The following is a 23,372-nucleotide window of genomic DNA, read 5'->3' as shown; positions in this document are numbered from 1 at the left end:
AATATTTGCTGCTCTCAGCAGGTGCTTTGGCAGGCATGGAGCCTCACACTCTAGGAATGGGAAGGATTAGACCCCTTTCTTCCATTTACAGCCAATACAGGCTTGTTCCCTAGTGTCTGGTACAGTCTAGTTTAAAATGAGCCCTAGTTTCATCATTTCTCTTGGAAGATATGGATGAGGTCTGTGCACTAAGAACATTTCACTGCTGACCCTTCTGCTAATGTCAGTTCCTGCAACCTTTACTTTTAAACTTTTGTGGAAATTGATTCATCTTTTTTTTCATTAAGGTGAATTTCTATGCTAATGAAATGGAGGGAATGGTAATACTGGCCATAGTTAGCTGTAACACATGTATCTTAAGGGCTTATATGGCCTCATTACCATAGTATTCAAGCAACTCACAACAGTCCAGCAAGGTAGGGAAGTGCTATTATTCCCATTTTACAGATAGCAGCTGAAGCGCAGAGAGACTAAGTGACTTGCCCAAGATCACACTGGAAGTCTCTGGACATGAACCTGGGTTTCCTGAGTCCCAGGCTGGCACTCTAGTCATCCTTCCTCTCAGTGTAGGCAGACATTGTTTAAACATTCCCCCCACTTTATCCTCACTGTGCCTTGACTGAGCATAGCATGCTTGTCTTTGTCCACTCCTCTGTAATATGTAGCAGGACAATATCAGCAGTAGAGATATTTGTAGGCAGACCCAGCTCTGGTTGGGTTTTGGCAGCTGTCTTGGTATGGACATTCTGTTAGGATGGCAGTTCAGTGAATTACAAAGTGTGTTTACACTACACAGTTGGTGATCACATGGACACCAAAAGCTTTGGCAGCATTATAAGGTCATCAGTGATGGACATAGACTGAACATCCAGCCAAACTGTCTTAAAGACCTAGCTAGAGATCGATCTGGGTCAGGCTAGATCTACAAGAAGGGTACATCCCTTTGAAATTTGCCTTGATCATGATGATGATGATGATGATTGATTGATAATAACTTTAAGAATATGCTTAGTTCCCACTGAAGTCAATAGGACTTATGCCCATACTTGACTTCATTGCTGAACTGAGTCCTGGTTTTGTCCTCTATCTAATCATGTAGGCTCTGGCAGTTATCAGCTGTGATCTCCACCCTTGCTGTACTAGTCATGTCTGGATTTCATTTGAACTTGGCCCACCCCACTGTGCCAAGTATTGCTCTCTATTTAGAGATGCTGACAAATTAGGTTGAGAACTATGAGACTTGTTTCACTTATGACCTCATAAGCTTTGCACGGAGTCTCAAACTAGCCCATCACTGCACCCTGCACATTTTAAGTGTGCAGTACTTTCATGTGCATGCTCTGGTGCAGCACACAACATCAATACTGATTAAATCTTGCAGGTAAATTTGTCATGTACTGTCTTTTCTTACTGGAGTGAAGTCTTTTAACTTGCACCTCTGCTCCAGGAATCAAATCTGACCAGGTGTCAGGAAACGCTCAGACGTCTGTAGGCCAGGCATGAAGGCAGCTTCTCTTCCCCATTTCAATTAGCAGGAATGGCTTAGCCTCCTGCTCTGTCTTGGGTGGGGGAAGAGGGAAGTGTGACTCTAATCCATTTGGAGGGGAGGCAAGTGAAGCAGAGAGGTGATTTCTGTACATGTGACCTAAGAAACTGCCCCTTTTGGTGCTGATCCCTGGAGGGACCTTGTCCAGCCATGGAGGGGATTATCAAACCGGCCCTAATGAGGGAGAGGGGGAGGGAGGAGCAGGAAGGGAAGAAAGGGGGCATTGAAATTTGCTTGCCTCTCTGAATTCATTAGAAAGGCTTAAGGGATCCTTGTGAGAAAGTAGGCTCCATTTGTCGTTTCAAAGCACCTTGGGTTTAGTGTGTAAATGTTTGCGATTTAGTGGGAATTATTGCCATGTATCTGGTATTACATAAGGCCTAACTGAAAGCTCAGCACAGTTGCTTGTTACATTCTTGAGTGGAAGAGGAAGCTTTAAAGTGAACAGTGCTTGGCAATCTCTGGGCTGAACTTTTCCTGCCCTGCACCATCCAAAGCTAAAGAATCATGGTGCAAGGGTTTTGTTTGTATAGCACCTAGCACAAAGGGGCCCTGGTCCATTACTGGGGCCCCTGGACGCTATTGCTATACAAATATTGTGCATGGGATGGGCAAGAGCATCCTTATTAAGGCATGATCCTTGCATTAACCCTCAATCCTTGCATCACCTATGTGTAATCCCATCACCTATGTGTGATCCTTGTATTTTTGCTGATATGGACAAGGGACAGAGAGTGTGGGAATGACTGGAAGTGTTGCTGGCAAAGGGATCAGGAATGCAACCATTTCTAATCCTTCTCAAACTGAAACAAGCACATGATCTCAAACTAAACCTAGCTGTTGTCCCTCATTGGGAGAAGGCTGCCTACCAGGCCTGAAAATCTCTCTCTATATATATACCTTTTAGAAGAAGAAACAGGATCTAGTGATCAAGTTATTGGACTAAGAATGGGAACAAAAGAGCTGGGTTCAAATCCTAGGTAGTGTGACTCATTTCCTCTTGCTGTGCCTCAGTTTCTCCATCTGTACAACAGGAATGATACTACTTGGGAACCACAGGATTCTTGTAACATTAATTATTGTTGATAGTGCAATTTGAGTTAGATGGCACCAGAGAAAAGCAAAAGGTCATTAGAACCAAATTTACCTCTGTCCCAAGCCAAACTTGCTGTTCCTCTTTCTATATTGGGGGAAAATGGTTAAATTAGTGTAATAAATTATTTTTATGAATTCTTTGTTCAACCCTGATACCAACACATTACAGAAACCTGCCAGAAGATAAATCCTATTGCACCCCAACTGATCTTCATGATAGTTTATGCCTTTGGCAAGTTTTTGTTTCAGAGGGCTCTGCTGTTTTATGAAATCTATTTTCGTCTTGAGCATGGCAAATCTATCCTGTCATTGGTAACTCAATGACCCGCTATGTTGAAATGTTAGGGGGGAAATGGACAGCATGGTCATGGTCAGAAAACTGATCACCCTGAGAGCTGCTTGAATTACTTGTAAACAATTTATCAAGCACATTGTCCCCTCAGTCATCAAATATAAATTATTCACAAATTACTGTTTTTATTATTATAGTAGCTTTATTTTTACTGTGCAGATCTGCACCATATGCGTCTTAGACTTCCATCTCCTGGCTTTGCTGTCAATCCAACAGAGCCAGTTCTGATATGGGAAAGTGAGCTGGATTACATCCTCCATTAACAGGCCATGGCATGCCAACACATTCTAACAACTCAGATCCTCATAAGATGGCCAGTAAGCAGTCAAGGCAGGATTGAGGCCTGTGCCTTTTATTCACCAGCAACATAGGTTGGATCAGAATCGGTGGCCTAAGAGTGAAAAGCTCAATGTCCCAGTCATCTCTCTGCTGTTGTGCTGAACCTGATGTTTTAAAGGGTTTATAATCAGGACTTGTTTGTTCTTTGTAACTTCATGATAGCCAGATCTGTTGTGGCCTCTTTAGATGTAGACAGTATATGTTGATCTGGCATGAAACTCCTCTTCCACTTCACTCTGTTAAGGAAGACCTGTGAGAACTGGGAAAGTCCAGCAGGAAGTGTTTTGGTGCCTCAGCAGGTAGCACTCTCTCTTTTCATCAGCATGGAATCAGTCCTTCAGCCTGGGGCTAGAGGGCGCTGGACTGAGTTAAAGTATCTCAGGGCTGGCTACGTTACAAAGTTACATCAGTTTCACTACATTGTTCAGTGATGTGAAAAATGGCACACCCTCTGCAGTGTAGTGAGCTAACCTAAGTGCCGATGTAGACACCACCAGTTTGACAGAATAATTCTTCCATTCATCTAGCTACTACCTCTCTGAGCAGTGGATTTACTAGAGCAACAGAAGAACCCCTTCTGTCTCTGTATTAAGGGTCGACGCTATAACACTACACCTACAGATTTAAAACAGAGTTCTGGGTCTCTTGTGGTTAGTCACATGTCCCATGGATTTTGTGGTCATTCAATATCCCAGTGTGACATTCTATACCTTGGGGGAGCATGCTGTCACCCCCAAATTCCTCATTTTCATATAATTGTGATCTTACATATAAAGCATGTCTTGTAAGGTATCAGGGGAAAGATTATGATCTGCTGAAAGTCATTTCTCTATCCATAGATGTGTATCATTAACGCATATGAAGTTATGAGAATTGTGTAGTATGGCTGTCACTAAAGCATGCTGTAAGTTGGGGGAATCAGCCAGATATTAGCTCCCCAGAGGCAACAGCAAGGAAAGTAACCAACCCCTGGGCGGGGTGTGAAACAACCCATCAACAGCCATTGTCCAGCAAGGGAGCTATAATGCAGTGACTCACCTGCATGAGGCCACACCAGGGGAATTGCTCAGCCTTGCTGGGAGAGACACAGGGCATGGCTACACTTGTGAGTTAGAGCTCATTAAAGCAGGCCCGTCCACTCTAACTCACATCACGTCCACACTGGCAAGGCACGTAGAGCGATCTGACTCCGTGGCAAGAGCGCTCCTGGTAATCAATCTTGGTGAGTGGAATAACGTGTGATGTGCCCCCGCTGGAGCACCGTGGCGCCAGTGTGGACGCCCTGGTCTGTTAGTGTTCTCTGATCGGCCTCCAGAAGTGTCCCACAATGCCTGTTCTAGCCACTCTGGTCATCACTTTAAATTCTACTGCCCTGCCCTCAGGTGACCAAACGTCAGACCCGCCCTTTAAATTCTCTGGGAATTTTGAAAATCCTCTTCCTGGTTGCTCAGCCAGGCGTGGAGTGCTCTCAGCGAATCTTTCCAGGTGACCATGCCTCTCCGCGCCAGGCGATCCCCAGTATGGAGCAATGGCGAGGTGCTGGACCTCATCAGTGTTTGGGGGGAGGAAGCTGACCAGTCCCAGCTGCGCTCCAGCTGTAGGAATTACGATACCTTCGGGCAGATATCAAGGGACATGATGGAAAGAGGCCATGACCGGGACGCACTGCAGTGCAGGGTTAAAGTGAAGGAGCTGTGGAAAGCCTACTGCAAAGCCCACAAGGCAAACCGCTGCTCCGGTGCTGCCCCCGGGACCTGCTGTTTCGACAAAGAGCTGGATGCAATACTTGGGAGCGACCCCACCTCCACTCCGAGGACCACCGTGGACACTTCAGAGCCCAGTTCAGTAAGGCAGAAGGAGGAGGAGGAGGAAAGCGGGAGTGAGGGTACTGAGGAGGAGGAAGACACCCCGGCATCCCTAGATGCATGCAGCCAGGAGCTTTTCTCAAGCCAGGAGGAAGGTAGGTTGCAGCGGCCAGTGCTTGGGGAAGGACAAACACCAGGGGAGGTTCTCAGTAAGTGACTTTTATTTTTGGAAGGCAGCTATTCGGTGCGGGCTCTTGGGGTGAGGAGGGTAAGGGCTGCATAGAATTATAGAATATCAGAGTTGGAAGGGACCTCAGGAGGTCATCTAGTCCAACCCCCTGCTCAAAGCAGGACCAATCCCCAACTAAATCATCCCAGCCAGGGCTTTGTCAAGCCTGACCTTAAAAAGGAAGGAAGGAAATTCCACCACCTCCCTAGGTAACGCATTCCAGTGTTTCACCACCCTCCGAGTAAAAAGTTTTTCCTAATATCCAATCTAAACCTCACCCACTGCAACATGAGACCGTTACTTCTCGTTCGGTCATCTGCTACCACTAAGAACAGTCAAGATCCATCCTCTTTGGAACCCCCTTTCAGGTAGTTGAAAGCAGCTATCAAATCCCCCCTCATTCTTCTCTTCCGCAGACTAAACAATACCAGTTCCCTCAGCCTCTCCTCATAAGTCATGTGTTCCAGTCCCCTAATCGTTTTTGTTGCCCTCCGCTGGATGTTTTCCAATTTTTCCACATCCTTCTTGTAGTGTGGGGCCCAAAACTGGACACAGTACTCCAAATGAGGCCTCACCAATGTCAAATAGAGGGGAACAATCATGTCCCTGGATCTGCTGGCAATGCCCCTACTTATACATCCCAAAATGCCATTGGCCTTCTTGGCAACAACAGCACACTGTTGACTCATATCCAGCTTCTTGTCCACTGTAACCCCTAGGTCCTTTTCTGCAGAACTACTGCCTAGCCATTCGGTCCCTAGTCTGTAACGGTGCATGGGATTCTTCCGTCGTAAGTGCAGGAGTCTGCACTTGTCTTTGTTGAACCTCATCAGATTTCTTTTGGCCCAATCCTCTAATTTGTCTAGGGCCCTCTGTATCCTATCCCTACCCTCCAACGTATCTACCTCTCCTCCCACTTTAGTGTCATCTGCAAACTTGCTGAGGGTGCAATCCACACCATCCTCCAGATCATTAATGAAGATATTGAACAAAACCAGCCCGAGGACTGACCCTTGGGGCACTCCACTTGATACCGGCTGCCAACTAGACATGGAGCCATTGATCACTACCTATTGAGCCCAACAATCTAACCAGCTTTTTATCCACCTTATTGTCCATTCATCCAGCCCATACTTCTTTAACTTACTGGCAAGAATACTGTGGGAGACCGTGTCAAAAGCTTTGCTAAAGTCAAGGAACAACACATCCACACTTTCCCCTCATCCACAGAGCCAGTTATCTCATAATAGAAGGCAATTAGATTACTCAGGCATGACTTGCCCTTGGTGAATCCATGCTAACTATTCCTGATCACTATCCTCTCGTGTAAGTGCTTCAGGATTGATTCCTTGAGGACCTGCTCCATGATTTTTCCAGGGACTGAGGTGAAACTGACTGGCCTGTAGTTCCCCGGATCCTCCTCCTTCCCTTTTTTAAAGATGAGCACTACATTCGCCTTTTTCCAGTCGTCCGGGACCTCCCCCAATCGTCATGAGTTTTCAAAGATAATGGCCAATGGCTCTGCAATCACAGCCGCTATCTCCTTTAGCACTCTCAGATGCAGTACATCTGGCCCCTTGGACTTGTGCTTGTCCAGCTTTTCTAAATAGTCCCGAACCACTTCTTTCTTTACAAAGGGCTGGTCACCTCCTCCCCATGCTGTGCTGCCCAGTGCAGTAGTCTGGGAGCTGACCTTGTTTGTGAAGACAGAGGCGAAAAAAGCATTGAGTACATTAGCTTTTTCCACATCCTCTGTCGCTAGGTTGCCTCCCTCATTCAGTAAGGGATCCACACTTTCCTTGATTTTCTTCTTGTTGCTAACATACCTGAAGAAACCCTTCTTGTTATTCTTAACGTCTCTTGCTAGCTGCAACTCCGAGTGTGGTTTGGCCTTCCTGATTTCACTCCATCATGCCCGACCCATATTTTTATACTCTTCCCTGGTCATTTGTCCAGTCTTCCACTTCTTGTAAGCATCTTTTTTGTGTTTAAGATCAGCAAGGATTTCACTGTGAAGCCAAGCTGGTCGCCTGCCATATTTACTGTTGTTTCTACACATAGGGATGGTTTGTCCCTGCAACCTCAAGAAGGATTCTTTAAAATACAGCCAGCTCTCCTGGACTCCTTTCCCCTACTAATTCTTCCTGGTTTGTGAGCAGCAGGTGAATAAGAGCTCTGCCCCTAGTTGGTTCCTCCCCCACTTGCACCAGGAAATTGTCCCCTACACTTTCCAAAAACTTCCTGGATTGTCTGTGTACCGCTGTATTGCTCTCCCAGCAGATATCAGGGTGATTGAAGTCTCCCATAAGAACCAGGGCCTGTGATCTAGTAACTCCCATAGTTGCCGGAAGAATGCCTCGTCCACCTCATCCCCCTGATCCGGTGGTCTATAGCAGACTCCCACCACGTCATCACCCTTGTTGCTCACGCTTCTAAACTTAATCCAGAGACTCTCAGGTTTTTCTGCAGTTTCATACTTGAGCTCTGAAGTATGTCCTCCTGCTCCCTTACATACGATGCAACTTCCCCACCTTTTCTGCCTTGTCTGTCCTTCCTGAACAGTTTATATCCATCCATGACAGTACTCCAGTCATGTGAGTTATCCCACCAAGTCTCTGTTATTCCAATCACATCATAATTCCTTGACTGTGCCAGGACTTCCAGTTCTCCCTGCATGTTTCCCAGGTTTCTTGCATTTGTGTATAGGCACTTGAGATAACTTGCTGTTTGTCCTGCTTTCTTAGTATGAGGCAGGAGCCCTCCCCTCTCACGCTCTCCTGCTCGTGTTTCCTCCCGGTATCCCATGTCCCCACTTACCTCAGGGCTTTGGTCTCCTTCCCCCGGTGAACCTAGTTTAAAGCCCTCCTCACTAGGTTAGCCAGCCTGCTTGCAAAGATTCTCTTCCCTTTCTTCATTAGGTGGAGCCCATCTCTGCCTAGCACTCCTCCTTCTTGGAACACCATCCCATGGTCAAAGAATCTAAAGTCTTCTCTCCGACACCACCTGCATAACGATTCGTTGACTTCCACGATCTGATGGTCTCTACCCAGGCCTTTTCCTTCCACTTGCACCTCAAACTACTTTATCCTTCTTCCCAGAGCCACGTAGTCTGCAGTGATCCGCTCAAGGTCATTCTTGGCAGTATCATTGGTGCCCACGTGGAGAAGTGGGAAGGGGTAGCGATCCAAGGGCTTTATGAGTCTCTGCAGTCTCTCCGTCACATCGTGAATCCTAGCTCCTGGCAAGCAGCAGACTTCTCTGTTTTCCCGGTCGGGGCGGCAGATAGATGGCTCAGTCCCCCTGAGGAGAGAGTCCCCGACCACCACCACCCGCCTCCTCCTCTTGGGAGCGGTGGTCATGGAACCCCCATCCCTAGGATAGTGCATCTCATGCCTTCCGATCGGATTCTTCTGTTCCCTTCGCTCAGATGTATCATCTAGTCCACTCTCCGCATTAATACCTGTGGAGAGAACATGAAAACGGTTGCTTACCTGTATGCATGCCTGGATGTGGAATAGGGCGTTGATTTGCTCTCTCACATCACGGTAATCGGCCTCAGTGATCTCTTCAAAGGTCTCATCCAGAACTTGGGCAATGCACTTGCACAGGTTTCTTGGGAGAGCCACTGTGGTCCTTGTCCCAGTCAGGCTAACATGTCCACGTCACTGTGCCGTGAGGCGCAGGGGGACCATTGCTGCACACAGGCAAGCTGCATATGGGCCAGGGCGGAAGCCGCATTGTAGTAGAAGACCCTCCCTTGCTTCCCAGGTCACCCTCAGCAGCGAGATATCTTCCAGGACGAACTCATCCTGGTGAAAATGTGGGGACAGTGTTCAGTATAGGAGTCCCCTGCAGCTGTTGGCTCTCCCCAAGGCACAGAACCTGAGAGGACAGTACAGCTGTGAAACAATCAGTCCCCCTTGATGCTGTGCTTACTCACTATTTTGGGGCACCCATGGGTTATGTGCACTTGCTTTGGGACAGGCAAATTATGCTATTGTGTAGACTGTGCTTGCTCTTAAGTACAGGGGAATCATTGCTCTGTCTGGTGTGAATAATGCTGCCTCTGTTAAGTGTTGCATTTTGCCTTTACAGATGCAACCTTGAGATCTCAGCTGTCCATGTTATCACCGGCCGAAAGACTGCAAAGAATTAGGAAGAGGCCATGTAGAAGCAAAGAAGACATGCTGTATAAAGTAATGTAGCAGTCACTTAACTAATCTAAAAGTGCAGGAGTGGAGGGAGAGTGAAAGGAGGATCTGCCAGCAGAATGAGGAGCGCCGGCACAAAAGCACAGAGCTTCAGCAGCAAAGTACGGATCAGCTAATAATCATCATGGAGTGCCAAGTGGCCTCGATTCAGGCGCTCGTAGCCATGCAGGCAGAGCACTACCGCGTCCGCCCCCACCCCTGCAGCCCTTATCCCCAAACTCTTTCCCTTGTGCCCCCATGTCACCTCCAACCCACTTTCCCCAACGTCTGGGTTCTTATCGCCACCAGCTGCCTCCAACACCTGTAGCTTCACCACCCAGCCCTGAAAACTACGACCCTTACCCACTGCACTCAACCCCCATCACCATGCAGTGTAGCCATCCTGAAGTGCAGCACTCATTGCACAGCGCTCCAGACAGGAAGGCTGAGTATGATAACAGGACATATGCAAATCTGTGATTGTACCGTTCCCCACCCCATTCCCTTGCCCTTTCTGTTTCCCAAGCAGTTGTGTTTCTTTTCAATAAATGAATTTTCTTTTCAATAAATGGATTTTTTGGCTTTGAAAACATCCTTTATTATTGCATAAAGTAAAAGATATCTTAGCCCAGGAAAGAAACAGGCACTGCAAGTCAGCATAGCAAACACAGATTCCTACTAACATTGGAACCACTGCACTTCACTCCTGTGCAAGGCACCAGACATTACTGGTGGCTTTCAGCCTCAAATTGCTCCCTCAAGGCATCCCTAATCCTTGCAGCCCCACGCTGGGCCCCTCTAATAGCCCTGCTCTCTGGCTGTTCAAATTCAGCCTCCAGGTGTTGAACCTCGGAGTTCCATGCCTGAGTGAATCGTTCACCTTTCCCTTCACAAATGTTATGGAGGGCACTGCATGCGGATATAACCGCGGGGATGCTGTCATCGGCCAGGTCCAGCTTCTCATACAGAGAGCTCCAGCAGCCCTTTAAACAGCCAAAAGCACACTCCACAGTCATTCTGCACCGACTGAGCCTGTTGTTGAACCGCTCCTTGCTGCTCTCAAGGCTCCCTGTGTAGGGTTTCATGAGCCACAGCATTAAAGGGTAAGCGGGGTCTCCAAGGATCACAATGGACATTTTGACTTCCCCTACGGTGATCTTCTTGTCTGGGGAAAACGTCCCAGTTTGCAACTTCCTGAACAGGCCAGTGTTCCGAAAGATGCATGCATCATGCACCTTTCCGTGCCAGCCTGCATTAATGTCAATGAAATGCCCACGGTGATCCACAAGCGCCTGGAGAACCATAGAGAAATACCCCTTCTGATTAACTTACTTGGAGGCTAGGTGGGCTGGTGCCAGAATTGGAATATGTGTCCCATCTATCACCCCTCCGTAGTTAGGGAAACCCATTTGTGCAAAGCCAGCCACAATGTCATGCACGTTGCCCAGAGTCACGGTTCTTCTGAGCAGGATGTGATTAATGGCCCTGCAAACTTGCATCAACATGATTCCAATGGTCGACTTTCCCACTCCAAACTGGTTAGTGACTGATCAGTAGCTGTCTGGAGTTGCCAGCTTCCAGATTGCAATAGCCACCCACTTCTCCACCATCAGGGCAGCTCTCAATCTCGTGTCCTTGCGTCGCAGGGTGGGGGTGAGCTCATCACACAGTCCCATGAAATTGGCTTTTCTCATCCGAAAGTTCTGCAGTCACTGCTCATCATCCCAGACTTGCAAGAAGATGTGATCCCACTACTCAGTGCTTGTTTCCTGAGCCCAGAAGCGACGTTCCACAGTGGTGAGCATGTCCATGAATTCCACAAGCAATCTCGTGTCATATGCGTTACTCTAGTCGATATCATCATCGGAGTCCTCACTGTCACTTTGGATCATAAGGAATAACTTCACTGCCAAATGTGACGTGTTGGAGAGGCTTGTCAGCATATTCCTCAACAGTTCTGACTCCATTCCCGCAGACCAAAAGGGAAGACAGAGCGCGCAGTACAAAAAACATTGAAAGATGGCGCCAAATGTGGACGGAAGCACAGGGATTGCTGGGATGCGAACCGATGCATCATGGGGCGTGGGGACAGGACACAGAATGCGTCCTACCTCCCGCCCCCTTCCCACAAGCCACAGCCCCAGAATGGGAAAAGGTGCTCTGTGGGATAGCTGCCCATAATGCACTGCTCCCAATGTCTCTGCAAGTGCCGCAAATGTGGCCACGCCAGTGTGCTTGAAGCTGTCAGTATGGACAGACTGCAGTGCTTTCCCTACTGCGCTCTCCGAAGCCTGGTATAACTTAAAGCCATGCCCATAGCAATGCCCCACAGACATGCCTGGACTTGTGCTCCAAAAGCACTTGGACTGAGGGTATAAAACAAACAGAAGGGACACAAATGGGCCTCTTCTCCTGCCCCCACCTCTGCTGCAAGCAACCAAGACAAGAAGACAAGACTCCAACACAGGAGATTGGCCCAGGTTTAAGGAACAAACCTGTATACCGGGATGGGCAAACTTTTTGGCCTGAGGGCCACATTGGGGTGCGAAACTGTATGGAGGGCCAGGTAGGGAAGGCTGTGCCTCCCCAAACAGCCTGGCCCCTGCCCCATATCCGCCCCCTCCCACTTCCCGCCCCCCTCAGAGCCTCCCCATCTAACCCCCCGCGACTCCTTGTCCCCTGACCGCCCCCTCCCAGGACCCCTGCCCCAACCGCCCCATGGGGCTCCACCCCCAATCTAACCCCACCACTCCCTGTTCCCTGACTGCCCTCCCCAGAACCTCTGCCCTATCCAACTGCCCCCTGTTCCCCATCCCCTGACCGACCCCTCCTGGGATGACCCACCCCCCCCAGGACCCCACCCCCTATCCAACCACCCCCTGCTCCCTGACTGCCCCCCAGGACCCTCTTCCCCTTATCCAACCCCTGGCCCCGGCCCCCTTACCATGCTGCTCAGAGTAGCATGTCTGGGAGCCACACACGCTGCCGTGCTGCCACGCTGCCCTGCATGAGCGCGCAGCCCCGCCACCCAGAGTGCTGCCCGCACGGTGGCATGGCTGTGGGGGAGGGTGGACAGCAAGGGAGGGGCCGGGGGCTAGCCTCCCGGGCCAGGAGCTCAGGGGCCGGGCAGGACGGGCCCACGGGCTGGATGTGGCCCACGGGCCGTAGTTTGCCCACCTCTGCTGTATACTAAGGATTGCAATATCCAGTGGGGTGAGAAAAACTGCTTAATCTAGTTACTGCCCAGTCTAATAGGATTGAGAGTTTAGACTGTTTGCTTATATTTTCTTTTCTTTTGGTAACCACTCTGACTTGTTATGCTTTGACTTGTAATCACTTAAAATCTATCTTTACAGCTAATAAATCTGTTTGTTTATTCTACCTCAAGCAGTGTGTTTGGTGTAAAGTGTGCCAGAGGCTCCCCTTGGGATAACAAGCCTGGTACATATCAGTTTCTTTGTTAAATTGACGAACTTATATAAGCTTGCAGAGTCCAGTGGGCATAACTAGACACTGCAAGACGGAGGTGCCTAGAGTTGTGTCTGGGACCAGAGATATTGGCTAATATCATTTGCTTGCAAGTAGCTGGGAGCAGCTTGCATGCCAGAGGCTTTGCATGAAGAGCCCAGGAGTGGGGGTTCTCACAGCAGAGCAGGGTAAGGCTGGCTCCCAGAGTCAAGGATTGGAGTGGCCTAGCAGATCACTTGTCCAGACACCACCAGCAGAGAACATCACACCCAGGGCTCTCATCGCAAGAGTGGGAGTGCTAGCAAATGTCCCTCATGATAATTGCATTCTGGCTTATTTAAAATCCCCCTTCAAGTTTCATTTGGAGAAGTTCTTCACTTCTTCATCTACAACATGTGTAGTGTTGCTGAGCACTGCTAAACTGCTGCTGTGCTCCATCTCAGAGGTGGCTGCATTTTGCTGATTGAGGAAATGAACCTATATACACACCCTGCCAAATTCATCCATTAACTTTAGTGGCATTATGCCAGGCATGAGTTTGGCCTGTAGTCAGTAATACACTTTGGGATGCTTTGAGGTGAACAGGCCATATGAATGTAAGTTATTAGGTCTCTGGCTTGGGCATGAAGGGAAGGGGCATTTGTTCCTCTGATGTCTTCAGTTCACTGCAGGGCTTTGCGCGTGTCAATGTGGATGTACCCCTGCTGTAATGTTGAGTGGTTGTTTTTTCTTCTTCTTTCTTAGTAAAAGCAACTCTGATGTTGAGAAGAAATTGGAAGCCCAGGGGGTGACTCATGTGTCCTCTGAGCCTACACAGTCTCCTACCTGGGAGGAGAAGGTGACCATGGAAATTGATGCAGAAGATGCAGGCCATGAAGGTATGGTTTCTGAAGAGAGCCGAATAGTGGGTAGTGGTGAGGGAAAGGTGCATATCAGTGAGATGGCCTGATTTCTCCAGTCACTTACACCTGTGCCAATGTGACCAGCTCAGAACCATCCCACTGCACATTTGCTAATGACTTCCCAAAGGCAAGGCACTTAGGAGTCAGGCCCCTTAGGTGTAGCTATGTATACAATTGTTAACTATCCTTATGCTTGAGGACATGAGCTGATCATCAGCTAGGGACAGGAAGAAATTCCTCCCATGATATACGGTTGCAAAGTTAAGCTCTCATATAGAACTTTTCATCAGTAGATCTCAAAGTGTTTTACAACAGAGGTCAGTCTCTTGATCCCCATTTTGCAGATGGGGAAACTGAGGCACAGAGCTGTGACATGATTTGCGTTCGGTCACTCAGCATGCCAGTGGTAACCATGGAAATAGAACCCAGGACTCCTGAGCCCCAGTCTAGTGTCCTATAAGACAGAAGTTCAATACAGTTTTATGTTCTTGTTTTGGAAAGAATCAGGATGGTGTGCTTAAGAATAGCCATACTGGGTCAGACCAATGGTCCATTTAGCCCAGTAGCCTGTCTTCTAACAGTGGCCAATGCCAGGTGCGTCAGAGGAAATGAACAGAACAGGGCAGTTACTGAGTGATTCCTGTCATCCAGACCCAGCTTCTGGCAGGCAGAGGTCTAGGGACACCCAGAGCATAGAGTTGCATCCCTTACCATTTGGACTTAACTTACTATGGTATCCATGCTGGTAGTGCAAGTAGCACATTGATAGCAGTGGGTAAAGCCAAATAGGGTTCAGGCATGTTATGCACACTTTCCTCTGAATTCCCAGAGTGCACCATAAACTGAGTACTCATCCTCCTACTCCAGCCCTGCCTCCCTCACCCAGCTATGCTAACACTGCTCAATGCTGACTTGCCATAATCTTCTGTTGTAGTTCTGGGTCCTCATTCAGGTCTGGACCTGATTTTTAGAAATGCTGAGCATTCACAACTCCAGTTGAAGTCAATGAGAGCTGAGGAAGTTCCGCACCTCTGAAAATCAGCCTCTGTAAATGGGCCCATGAATAGCTCTGCCAACGCACTTCAGTCCTATTATGAAACAATGTTCTGGGACTCCCCCATAGCTGTGGAAATCCATTCCTGTGGATCTGCAGCATGCCTGCTAATCCATTCCTGGCTCTGCACACAGCAATATCAGTGTACCTGAATCCTGACCTGGTATGGTTCCACCCCCAGCTCACACCACAGCTTTGCCAGTCCCCCTCAATTCTGCTCCACAGCATGCCTGATTGTTTTTCCATCATTACTAATTAGAAGCTTCCCTGCTGCAGTGATGGTTAGGCCTTATGGCTTGATTGTTCCAATGGCAGTGTAGTTAAGTATACAATTATAATAATGTAAATGGCATTAGAGTTTGTGATTAGATTAAAATCAGATGCTTGCAAAATGAACACTGAGGCCAAGTGGAAATTAGTCATAGCATTACATGTAATTCTATTAACACTGCTGCTTAAGTGAAATAAAAAACATTTGATGTACTTACTGTACTTAACTGCCTTAGGCTAACAGGAAGTGGGGGTGCAGAGAGAGACTAAAATAACTGGGCCAGATCCTCCTCTGGTGAAAATCAACATAGTTCTGCTGACTTCAGTGGAGTGACACCAGCTGAGGATCTGGCACTCTTTGTGTGTAACTATATCTATATATGCTTGGAGATGAGATATATAGTATAAAACGATTGCTGTTTGGGTTGTTGGGTTGGTTTGATGCTGTTTGGTTGATGTCAGGGATAAAGCCTTTACTGGCTTTAGAGCCTTTAAATGTGGGCATGTGTAGCTCTCCAGAAGCCAACTCAAGGAAAAATTGTTCTTCCTGGAGACTAAGAAGTCTAGTTTCTGTAGGTTTCATTAGACAGTTTAAAATACCTTGTTGCCCCAATGAGGCTGACATTGTGATTTACCCCAAACCTAGCCTTTGTTTGTTAAAGTTACAGAGTCATATGACCCTATCTTAGTCACTGGCCAGTCAAATCATTAGGATTTTTTTCTACCAAAACCTATTGCCCCATTAAGGACAATACTGCTTAAAAATATTGTAGTCCACATGATCCTGTTTCAGATAAGAGGCAGTACAAGGAGGCCTCAATTCTCTACCAAGCTCCATAGGAGCAAACACCAGTGTGTGCAGGTGCCCATTGCAGGATTGGGGCACAAGGCCAATATCTTTAAGAGACTAGTCCTTTTGGGTGGCTCCGTTTTTGGGATACCTTCAAGGGATCTGCTTTTCAGAAAGCACTAAACACCAGCCCTCAAAATCATGCCCCTTGAAGTGACCCTAGAGTGACAACATGGCTACAGGTTTAGATACAATACAGTCACTCTCATTTAAAGAGCCACATACATTTGTATACAGTGAGAGAGCAGTACCATTGAGGCATGCAGTGAGAGCTTAACTGTGAAAGGTGCAGAGCACTCTGACCTGATCCAGCAAAGCATTTAAGCTTGTGCCCAACACTAAGCACATAAGTAGCCCCATTGACATTAATGGGATTATATATGTGCTTAAATTTAAGCCTGGGCTTCGCTGGTTGAAATCAGAGTGTTGAGCAGGACCAAGCCCAGTCGAGGTATAAGGCAAGAATGCACAGAGTCTCTTGTAGTCCTGCTACATTTCTGTCCTGCAGTGGTTCCCAGATGTGTATTATCCCACTTAGAAAGGAGAAGTGTTTATAATCCCCTGATTGGATTAATTTTGACCAATTTGTGGGGAGTGTAATTACCCTATCTACCATTGGTACTTCTATACCTCCTCATAGAATATCAGAGTTGGAAGGGACCTCAGGAGGTCATCTAGTCCCCTGCTTAAAGCAGGACCAATCCCCAATTTTTGCCCCCGATCCCTAAATGGCCCCCTCAGGGATTGAACTCACAACCCTGGGTTTAGCAGGCCAATGCTCAAACCACTGAGCTATCCCTCCCCCCATCTTAGTATGTGAGCACCTCCCCATCTTCAATGTATTTATCCTGCCAATAGCTGAATGTGGCAGGGCTGTGCTGTTATCCCCATTGTACACAGGGGGAGCTGAGGCACCCAGTGTCCCACAGGGGAGTCTGTGGTAAAGCAAGGAATTCAACCCAGCTCTCAACTCCCAGGCTCTCACCCTAATCCCTGGGCCATTCTTCCTCTCATCTTATCCTAGTTTATGGGACGGTGACTTGTTAAGTTCTGGGTTTTCAAATCATTTTTCAAAATTGCTTTTAAATGACTCAGAGCACCATCCCTTCTTGGGTGCTGAGAATCTGTTCCCTGCTCTTGAGTTTTGTCTTCCATCCTAGTCACAAGTCTCCAGCCCCAGAGGTATTGGTGTTGGCAACTGAATTTGCTCCTATTGGAGAAAAAATGGAGCCTTTGGACTCATACCTGCAAGGAGCTCTGCTAGAAGTGCAATAACTTTTGCAACCAAGGACTTCTGTTTAACAAATCTGATTGCGCTCTCTTTGCAGGCTATCCTGGGCCCAGTCCTGCAGACCTTTCTCAAGCAAAACACCTGGAGCATATCTACACTTGGAGCTAGGGGTGTGATTCCCAGCTGGAGGAGACAGACCGTGTGACCTCTGATAGTGCTAGTGTGTTAAAATAAAGTGTAGCCATGGCTGCATGAGTGGTGGGATGAGCTAGCCACTTCAAATGCATGCTATGGCCGGGGATGTCTGTGTACTCACGGCAGTTAGCCCATCCTGCCGCTCCACTCCGTGAGGTGGGATTTGCCCTCCAGCTCCACGTGTAGACATAGCTGATAAGAAATGCTGTTCCAGAGGTGGGTGGGTGGTTTTATAGCTAGTTAGATAAAATACATAAAGATGCACCCTTCCTAAAGCCCTGCCATCATTTTCAAATGATACAGTCAAGTAACCAGGTCAGCCATTCTGCTCTACAAAAAGCAGCTGTCATCAAAGAAGGCGGCTCAAACCAATACCTTCCACATCCAGCCCCAACCCTCAGGGAGGTGTGTACATGTGCAGGCAGGGACTCAGTGCGTTGCTGTTTTAGAAGGGCTTGATCCAGTAAAGCACATGAATAAGAACATAAGAATGCCCTACTGGGTCAGACCAATGGTCCATCTAGCCCAGTATCCTGTCTGCCAACAGTGGCCAGTGCCAGGTGCCCCAGAGGGCGTGAACCTAACAGGTAATGATCAAGTGATCTCTCTCCTGCCATCCATCTCCACCCTCTGACGAACAGAGGCTAGGGACACCATTCCTTACCCATCCTGGCCAGTAGCCATTGATGGACTTAACTTCCATGAATTTATCTAGTTCTCTTTTAAACCTGTTATAGTCCTAGCCTTCACAACCTCCTCAGGCAAGGAGTTCCACAGGTTGACTGTGCTCTGTGTGAAGAACTTCCTTTTATTTGTTTTAAACCTGCGGCCCATTAATTTCATTTGGTGGCCCCTAGTTCTTATATTATGGGAACAAGTAAATAACTTTTCCTTATTCACTTTCTCCACACTACTCATGATTTTATATACCTCTATATATAAAGTCTCCTCTTTTCCAAGATGAAAAGTCCTAGTGTCTTTAATCTCTTCTCATATGGGACCCGTTCCAAACCCCTAATCATTTTAGTTGCCCTTCTCTGAATCTTTCTAATGCCAGTATATCTTTTTTGAGATGAGGAGACCACATCTGTATGCAGTATTCAAGATGAGGGCATACTATGGATTTATATACGGGCAATAAGATATTCTCCATCTTATTCTCTGTCCCTTTTTTAATGATTCCTAACATCCTGTTTGCTTTTTTGACTGCCGCTGCACACTGCGTGGACGTCTTCAGAGAACTGTCCACGATGACTCCAAGATCTCTTTCCTGATTAGTTGTAGCTAAATTAGCCTCCATCATATTGTATGTATAGTTGGGGTTATTTTTTCCAATGTGCATTACTTTACATTTATCCACATTAAATTTCATTTGCCATTTTGTTGCCCAATCATTTAGTTTTGTGAGATCTTTTTGAAGTTCTTCATAGTCTGCTTTGGTCTTAAGCAGTTTAATATTGTCTGCAAACTTTGCCACCTCACTGTTTACCCCTTTCTCCAGATCATTTATGAATAAGTTGAATAGGATTGATCCTAGGACTGACCCTTGAGGACCACTAGTTACCCCTCTCCATTCTGAAAATTTACCATTTATTCCTACCCTTTGTTCCCTGTCTTTTAACCAGTTCTCAATCCATGAAAGGATCTTCCCTCTTATCCCATGACAACTTAATTTACGTAAGAGCCTTTGGTGAGGGACCTTGTCAAAGGCTTTCTGGAAATCTAAGTACACTATGTCCACTGGATCCCTGTTGTCCACATCCATTGTTGTCCACTGTTGACCCCGTCAAAGAACTCTAATAGATTAATAAGACATGATTTCCCTTTACAGAAACCATGTTGACTTTTGCCCAATAATTTATGTTCTTCTATGTGTCTGACAATTTTATTCTTTACTATTGTTTCAACTAATTTGCCCGGTACTGATGTTAGACTTGCCGGTCTGTAATTGCCGGGATCACCTCTAGAACCCTTTTAAAATATTGGCATTAGATTAGCTAGCTTCCAGTCATTGGATACAGAAACTGATTTAAAGGACAGGTTACAAACTATAGTTAATAGTTACGCAATTTCACATTTGAGTTCTTTCAGAACACTTGGGTTAATGCCATCTGGTCCCAGTGACTTGTTATTGTTAAGTTTATCAATTAATTCCAAAACCTACTTTAGTGTCACTTCAATCTGTGACAATTCCTCAGATTTGTCACCTACAAAAGACGGCTCAGCTTTGGGAATCTCTCTAACATCCTCAGCCGTGAAGACTGAAGCAAAGAATTCATTTAGTTACTCCGCAATGACTTTATAGTCTTTCATGCTCCTTTTGTATCTCAATTGTCCAGGGGCCCCACTGGTTCTTTAGCAGGCTTCCTGCTTCTGATGTACTTAAAAAACATTTTGTTATTACCTTTTGAGTTTTTGGATAGCTGTTCTTCAAGCTCCTTTTTGGCTTTTCTTATTACATTTGTACACTTAATTTGGCAGTGTTTATGCTCCTTTTTATTTACCTCACTAGGATTTGACTTCCACTTTTTAAAAGATGGCTTTTTATCTCTCACTGCTTCTTTTACATGGTTGTTAAGCCATGGTGGCTCTTTTTTAGTTCTTTTACTGTGTTTTTTTAATTTGGGGTATACATTTAAGTTGGGCCTCTATTATGGTGTCTTTGAGAAGTGTCCATGCAACTTGCAGGGATTTCACTCTAGTCACTGTACCTTTTAATTTCTGTTTAACTAACCTCCTCATTTTTGCATAGTTCCCCTTTCTGAAATTAAATGCCACAGTGCTGAGCTGCTGAGGTGTTCTTCCCACCACGGGAATGTTAAATGCTAATATATTATGGTCACTATTTCCAAGTGGTCCTGCTATAGTTACCTCTTGGACCAGATCCTGTGTTCCACTCAGGACTAAATCGAGAATTGCCTCTCCCCTTGTGGGTTCCCATACCAGCTGCTCCAAGAAGCAGTCATTTAAAGTATCAAGAAATTTTGTCTCTGCATTTTGTCCTGAGGTGACATGTACCTAGTCAATATGGGGATAATTGAAATCCCCCACTATTATTGAGTTCTTTATTTTAATAGCCTCTCTAATTTCCCTTAGTATTTCATCGTCACTATCACTGTCCTGGTCAGGTGGTCGATAATAGATCTCTACTGCTATATTCTTATTAGAGCATGGAATTACCATCCATAGAGATTCTATGGAACATGTGGATTCATTTTAGATTTTTACTTCATTCAAGTCTACATTTTCTTTAACATATGGAGCTACTCCCCCCCACGTGACCTGTTCTGTCCTTCCGATATATTTTGTACCCCAGAATGACTGTGTCCCATTGATTGTCCTCACTCCACCAGGTTTCTGTGATGCCTATTATATCAATATCCTCCTTTAGCATGAGGCACTCTAGTTCACCCATCTTATTATTTAGACTTCTAGCATTTGTGTACAAGCACCTTAAAAACTTGTCACTATTTGTCTGCCCTTTTCTGATGTGTCAGATTCTTTTTTATGTGAATGTTTCTCATCTGATCTGGCCCATATTTTATCCTGTTGCATCCTCTCCTCCTGATTAAAGACTCTCCTCAAAGAGAAGTCTCTGTCCAATCCATGTGCTCCTCTGCAGCAATCAACTTTCCCTCATCTCTTAGTTTAAAAACTTCTCTGCAACCTTTTTAATGTTAAGTGGAAACAGTCTGGATCCACTTTGGTTTAGGTGGAGCCCATCCTTCCTGTACAGGCTCCCCCATCCCAAAAGTTTCCCCCAGTTCCCCTCCTCCCTACACCATTGTCTCATCTACACATTGAGACTCTGAAGCTCTGCCTGCCTACCTGGCCCTTCAGCGAGTGACTTCAGTGAGGCTGTTTGCATGCTTCCAGTTCAGCATGTGCTCAAGTGCTTTGTTACATTGGGATCAGAGTGTTCAGCGCCCTGCAGGATCAAATTGTAATGAAAATACACCAGAGTAAACTATTTTGCCATGATTTAAAGTATTTTCTGTTTTCTTGGCCTTCTATTCTCTTTCTTTTCCTCTGTGGCTGAATTCTGTGGCTGAAATCCAGGTTGTGATACGAACCCTGGACTTCAGGAAAGCAGACTTCGACTCCCTCAGGGAACGGATGGCCAGGATCCCCTGGGGGACTAACTTGAAGGGGAAAGGAGTCCAGGAGAGCTGGCTGTATTTCAAGGAATCCCTGTTGAGGTTACAGGGACAAACCATCCCGGTGAGTTGAAAGAATAGTAAATATGGCAGGGGACCAGCTTGGCTTAATGGTGAAATCCTAGCGGATCTTAAACATAAAAAAGAGGCTTACAAGAAGTGGAAGGTTGGACATATGACCAGGGAAGAGTATAAAAATATTGCTCGGGCATGTAGGAATGATATCAAGAGGGCCAAATCGCACCTGGAGCTGCAGCTAGCCAGAGATGTCAAGAGTAACAAGAAGGGTTTCTTCAGGTATGTTGGCAACAAGAAGAAAGCCAAGGAAAGTGTGGGCCCCTTACTGAATGAGGGAGGCAACCTAGTGACAGAGGATGTGGAAAAAGCTAATGTACTCAATGCTTTTTTTGCCTATGTCTTCACTAACAAGGTCAGCTCCCAGACTGCTGCGCTGGGCATCGCAAAATGGGGAAGAGATGGCCAGCCCTCTGTGGAGATAGAGGTGGTTAGGGACTATTTAGAAAAGCTGGACGTGCACAAGTCCATGGGGCCGGACGAGTTGCATCCGAGAGTGCTGAAGGAATTGGCGGCTGTGATTGCAGAGCCATTGGCCATTATCTTTGAAAACTCGTGGCGAACGGGGGAAGTCCCGGATGACTGGAAAAAGGCTAATGTAGTGCCAATCTTTAAAAAAGGGAAGAAGGAGGATCCTGGGAACTACAGGCCAGTCAGCCTCACCTCAGTCCCTGGAAAAATCATGGAGCAGGTCTTCAAAGAATCAATCCTGAAGCACTTGCATGAGAGGAAAGTGATCAGGAACAGCCAGCATGGATTCACCAAGGGAAGGTCATGCCTGACTAACCTAATCGCCTTTTATGATGAGATTACTGGTTCTGTGGATGAAGGGAAAGCAGTGGATGTATTGTTTCTTGACTTTAGCAAAGCTTTTGACATGGTCTCCCACAGTATTCTTGTCAGGAAGTTAAGGAAGTATGGGCTGGATGAATGCACTATAAGGTGGGTAGAAAGCTGGCTAGATTGTCGGGCTCAACGGGTAGTTATCAATGGCTCCATGTTTAGTTGGCAGCCGGTATCAAGTGGAGTGCCCCAAGGGTCGGTCCTGAGGCCGGTTTTGTTCAATATCTTCATAAATGATCTGGAGGATGGTGTGGATTGCACTCTCAGCAAATTTGCGGATGATACTAAACTGGGAGGAGTGGTAGATACGCTGGAGGGGAGGGATAGGATACAGAAGGACCTAGACAAATTGGAGGATTGGGCCAAAAGAAATCTGATGAGGTTCAATAAGGATAAGTGCAGGGTCCTGCACTTAGGACGGAAGAACCCAATGCACCGCTACAGACTAGGGGCCGAATGGCTAGGCAGCAGTTCTGCGGAAAAGGACCTAGGGGTGACAGTGGACGAGAAGCTGGATATGAGTCAGCAGTGTGCCCTTGTTGCCAAGAAGGCCAATGGCATTTTGGGATGTATAAGTAGGGGCATAGCGAGCAGATCGAGGGACGTGATCGTTCCCCTCTATTCGACATTGGTGAGGCCTCATCTGGAGTACTGTGTCCAGTTTTGGGCCCCACACTTCAAGAAGGATGTGGATAAATTGGAGAGAGTCCAGCGAAGGGCAACAAAAATGATTAGGGGTCTGGAACACATGAGTTATGAGGAGAGGCTGAG

At 46.7% G+C, this 23,372-nt stretch overlaps 1 protein-coding gene across 1 annotated transcript in view; it reads left to right on the top strand.

The window, feature by feature from the left end:
* The window catches only part of LOC125644039 (coiled-coil domain-containing protein 33-like), a 332,624-nt gene that overhangs the window by 91,274 nt on the left and 217,978 nt on the right, over positions 1 to 23,372 (top strand). The window contains exon 2 of the mRNA XM_075133319.1: positions 13,769 to 13,902. Within this exon, the coding sequence (XP_074989420.1) occupies positions 13,769 to 13,902 (134 nt within the window). The remainder of the gene's footprint in view (positions 1 to 13,768; positions 13,903 to 23,372) is intronic.

Source organism: Caretta caretta, chromosome 10 (genome assembly GCF_965140235.1).
Source record: "Caretta caretta isolate rCarCar2 chromosome 10, rCarCar1.hap1, whole genome shotgun sequence".
Classification (NCBI taxonomy): Eukaryota; Metazoa; Chordata; order Testudines; family Cheloniidae; genus Caretta; species Caretta caretta.
Note: the sequence above shows the minus strand (reverse complement) of the source record. Positions and strands in the feature narration are given on the sequence as shown.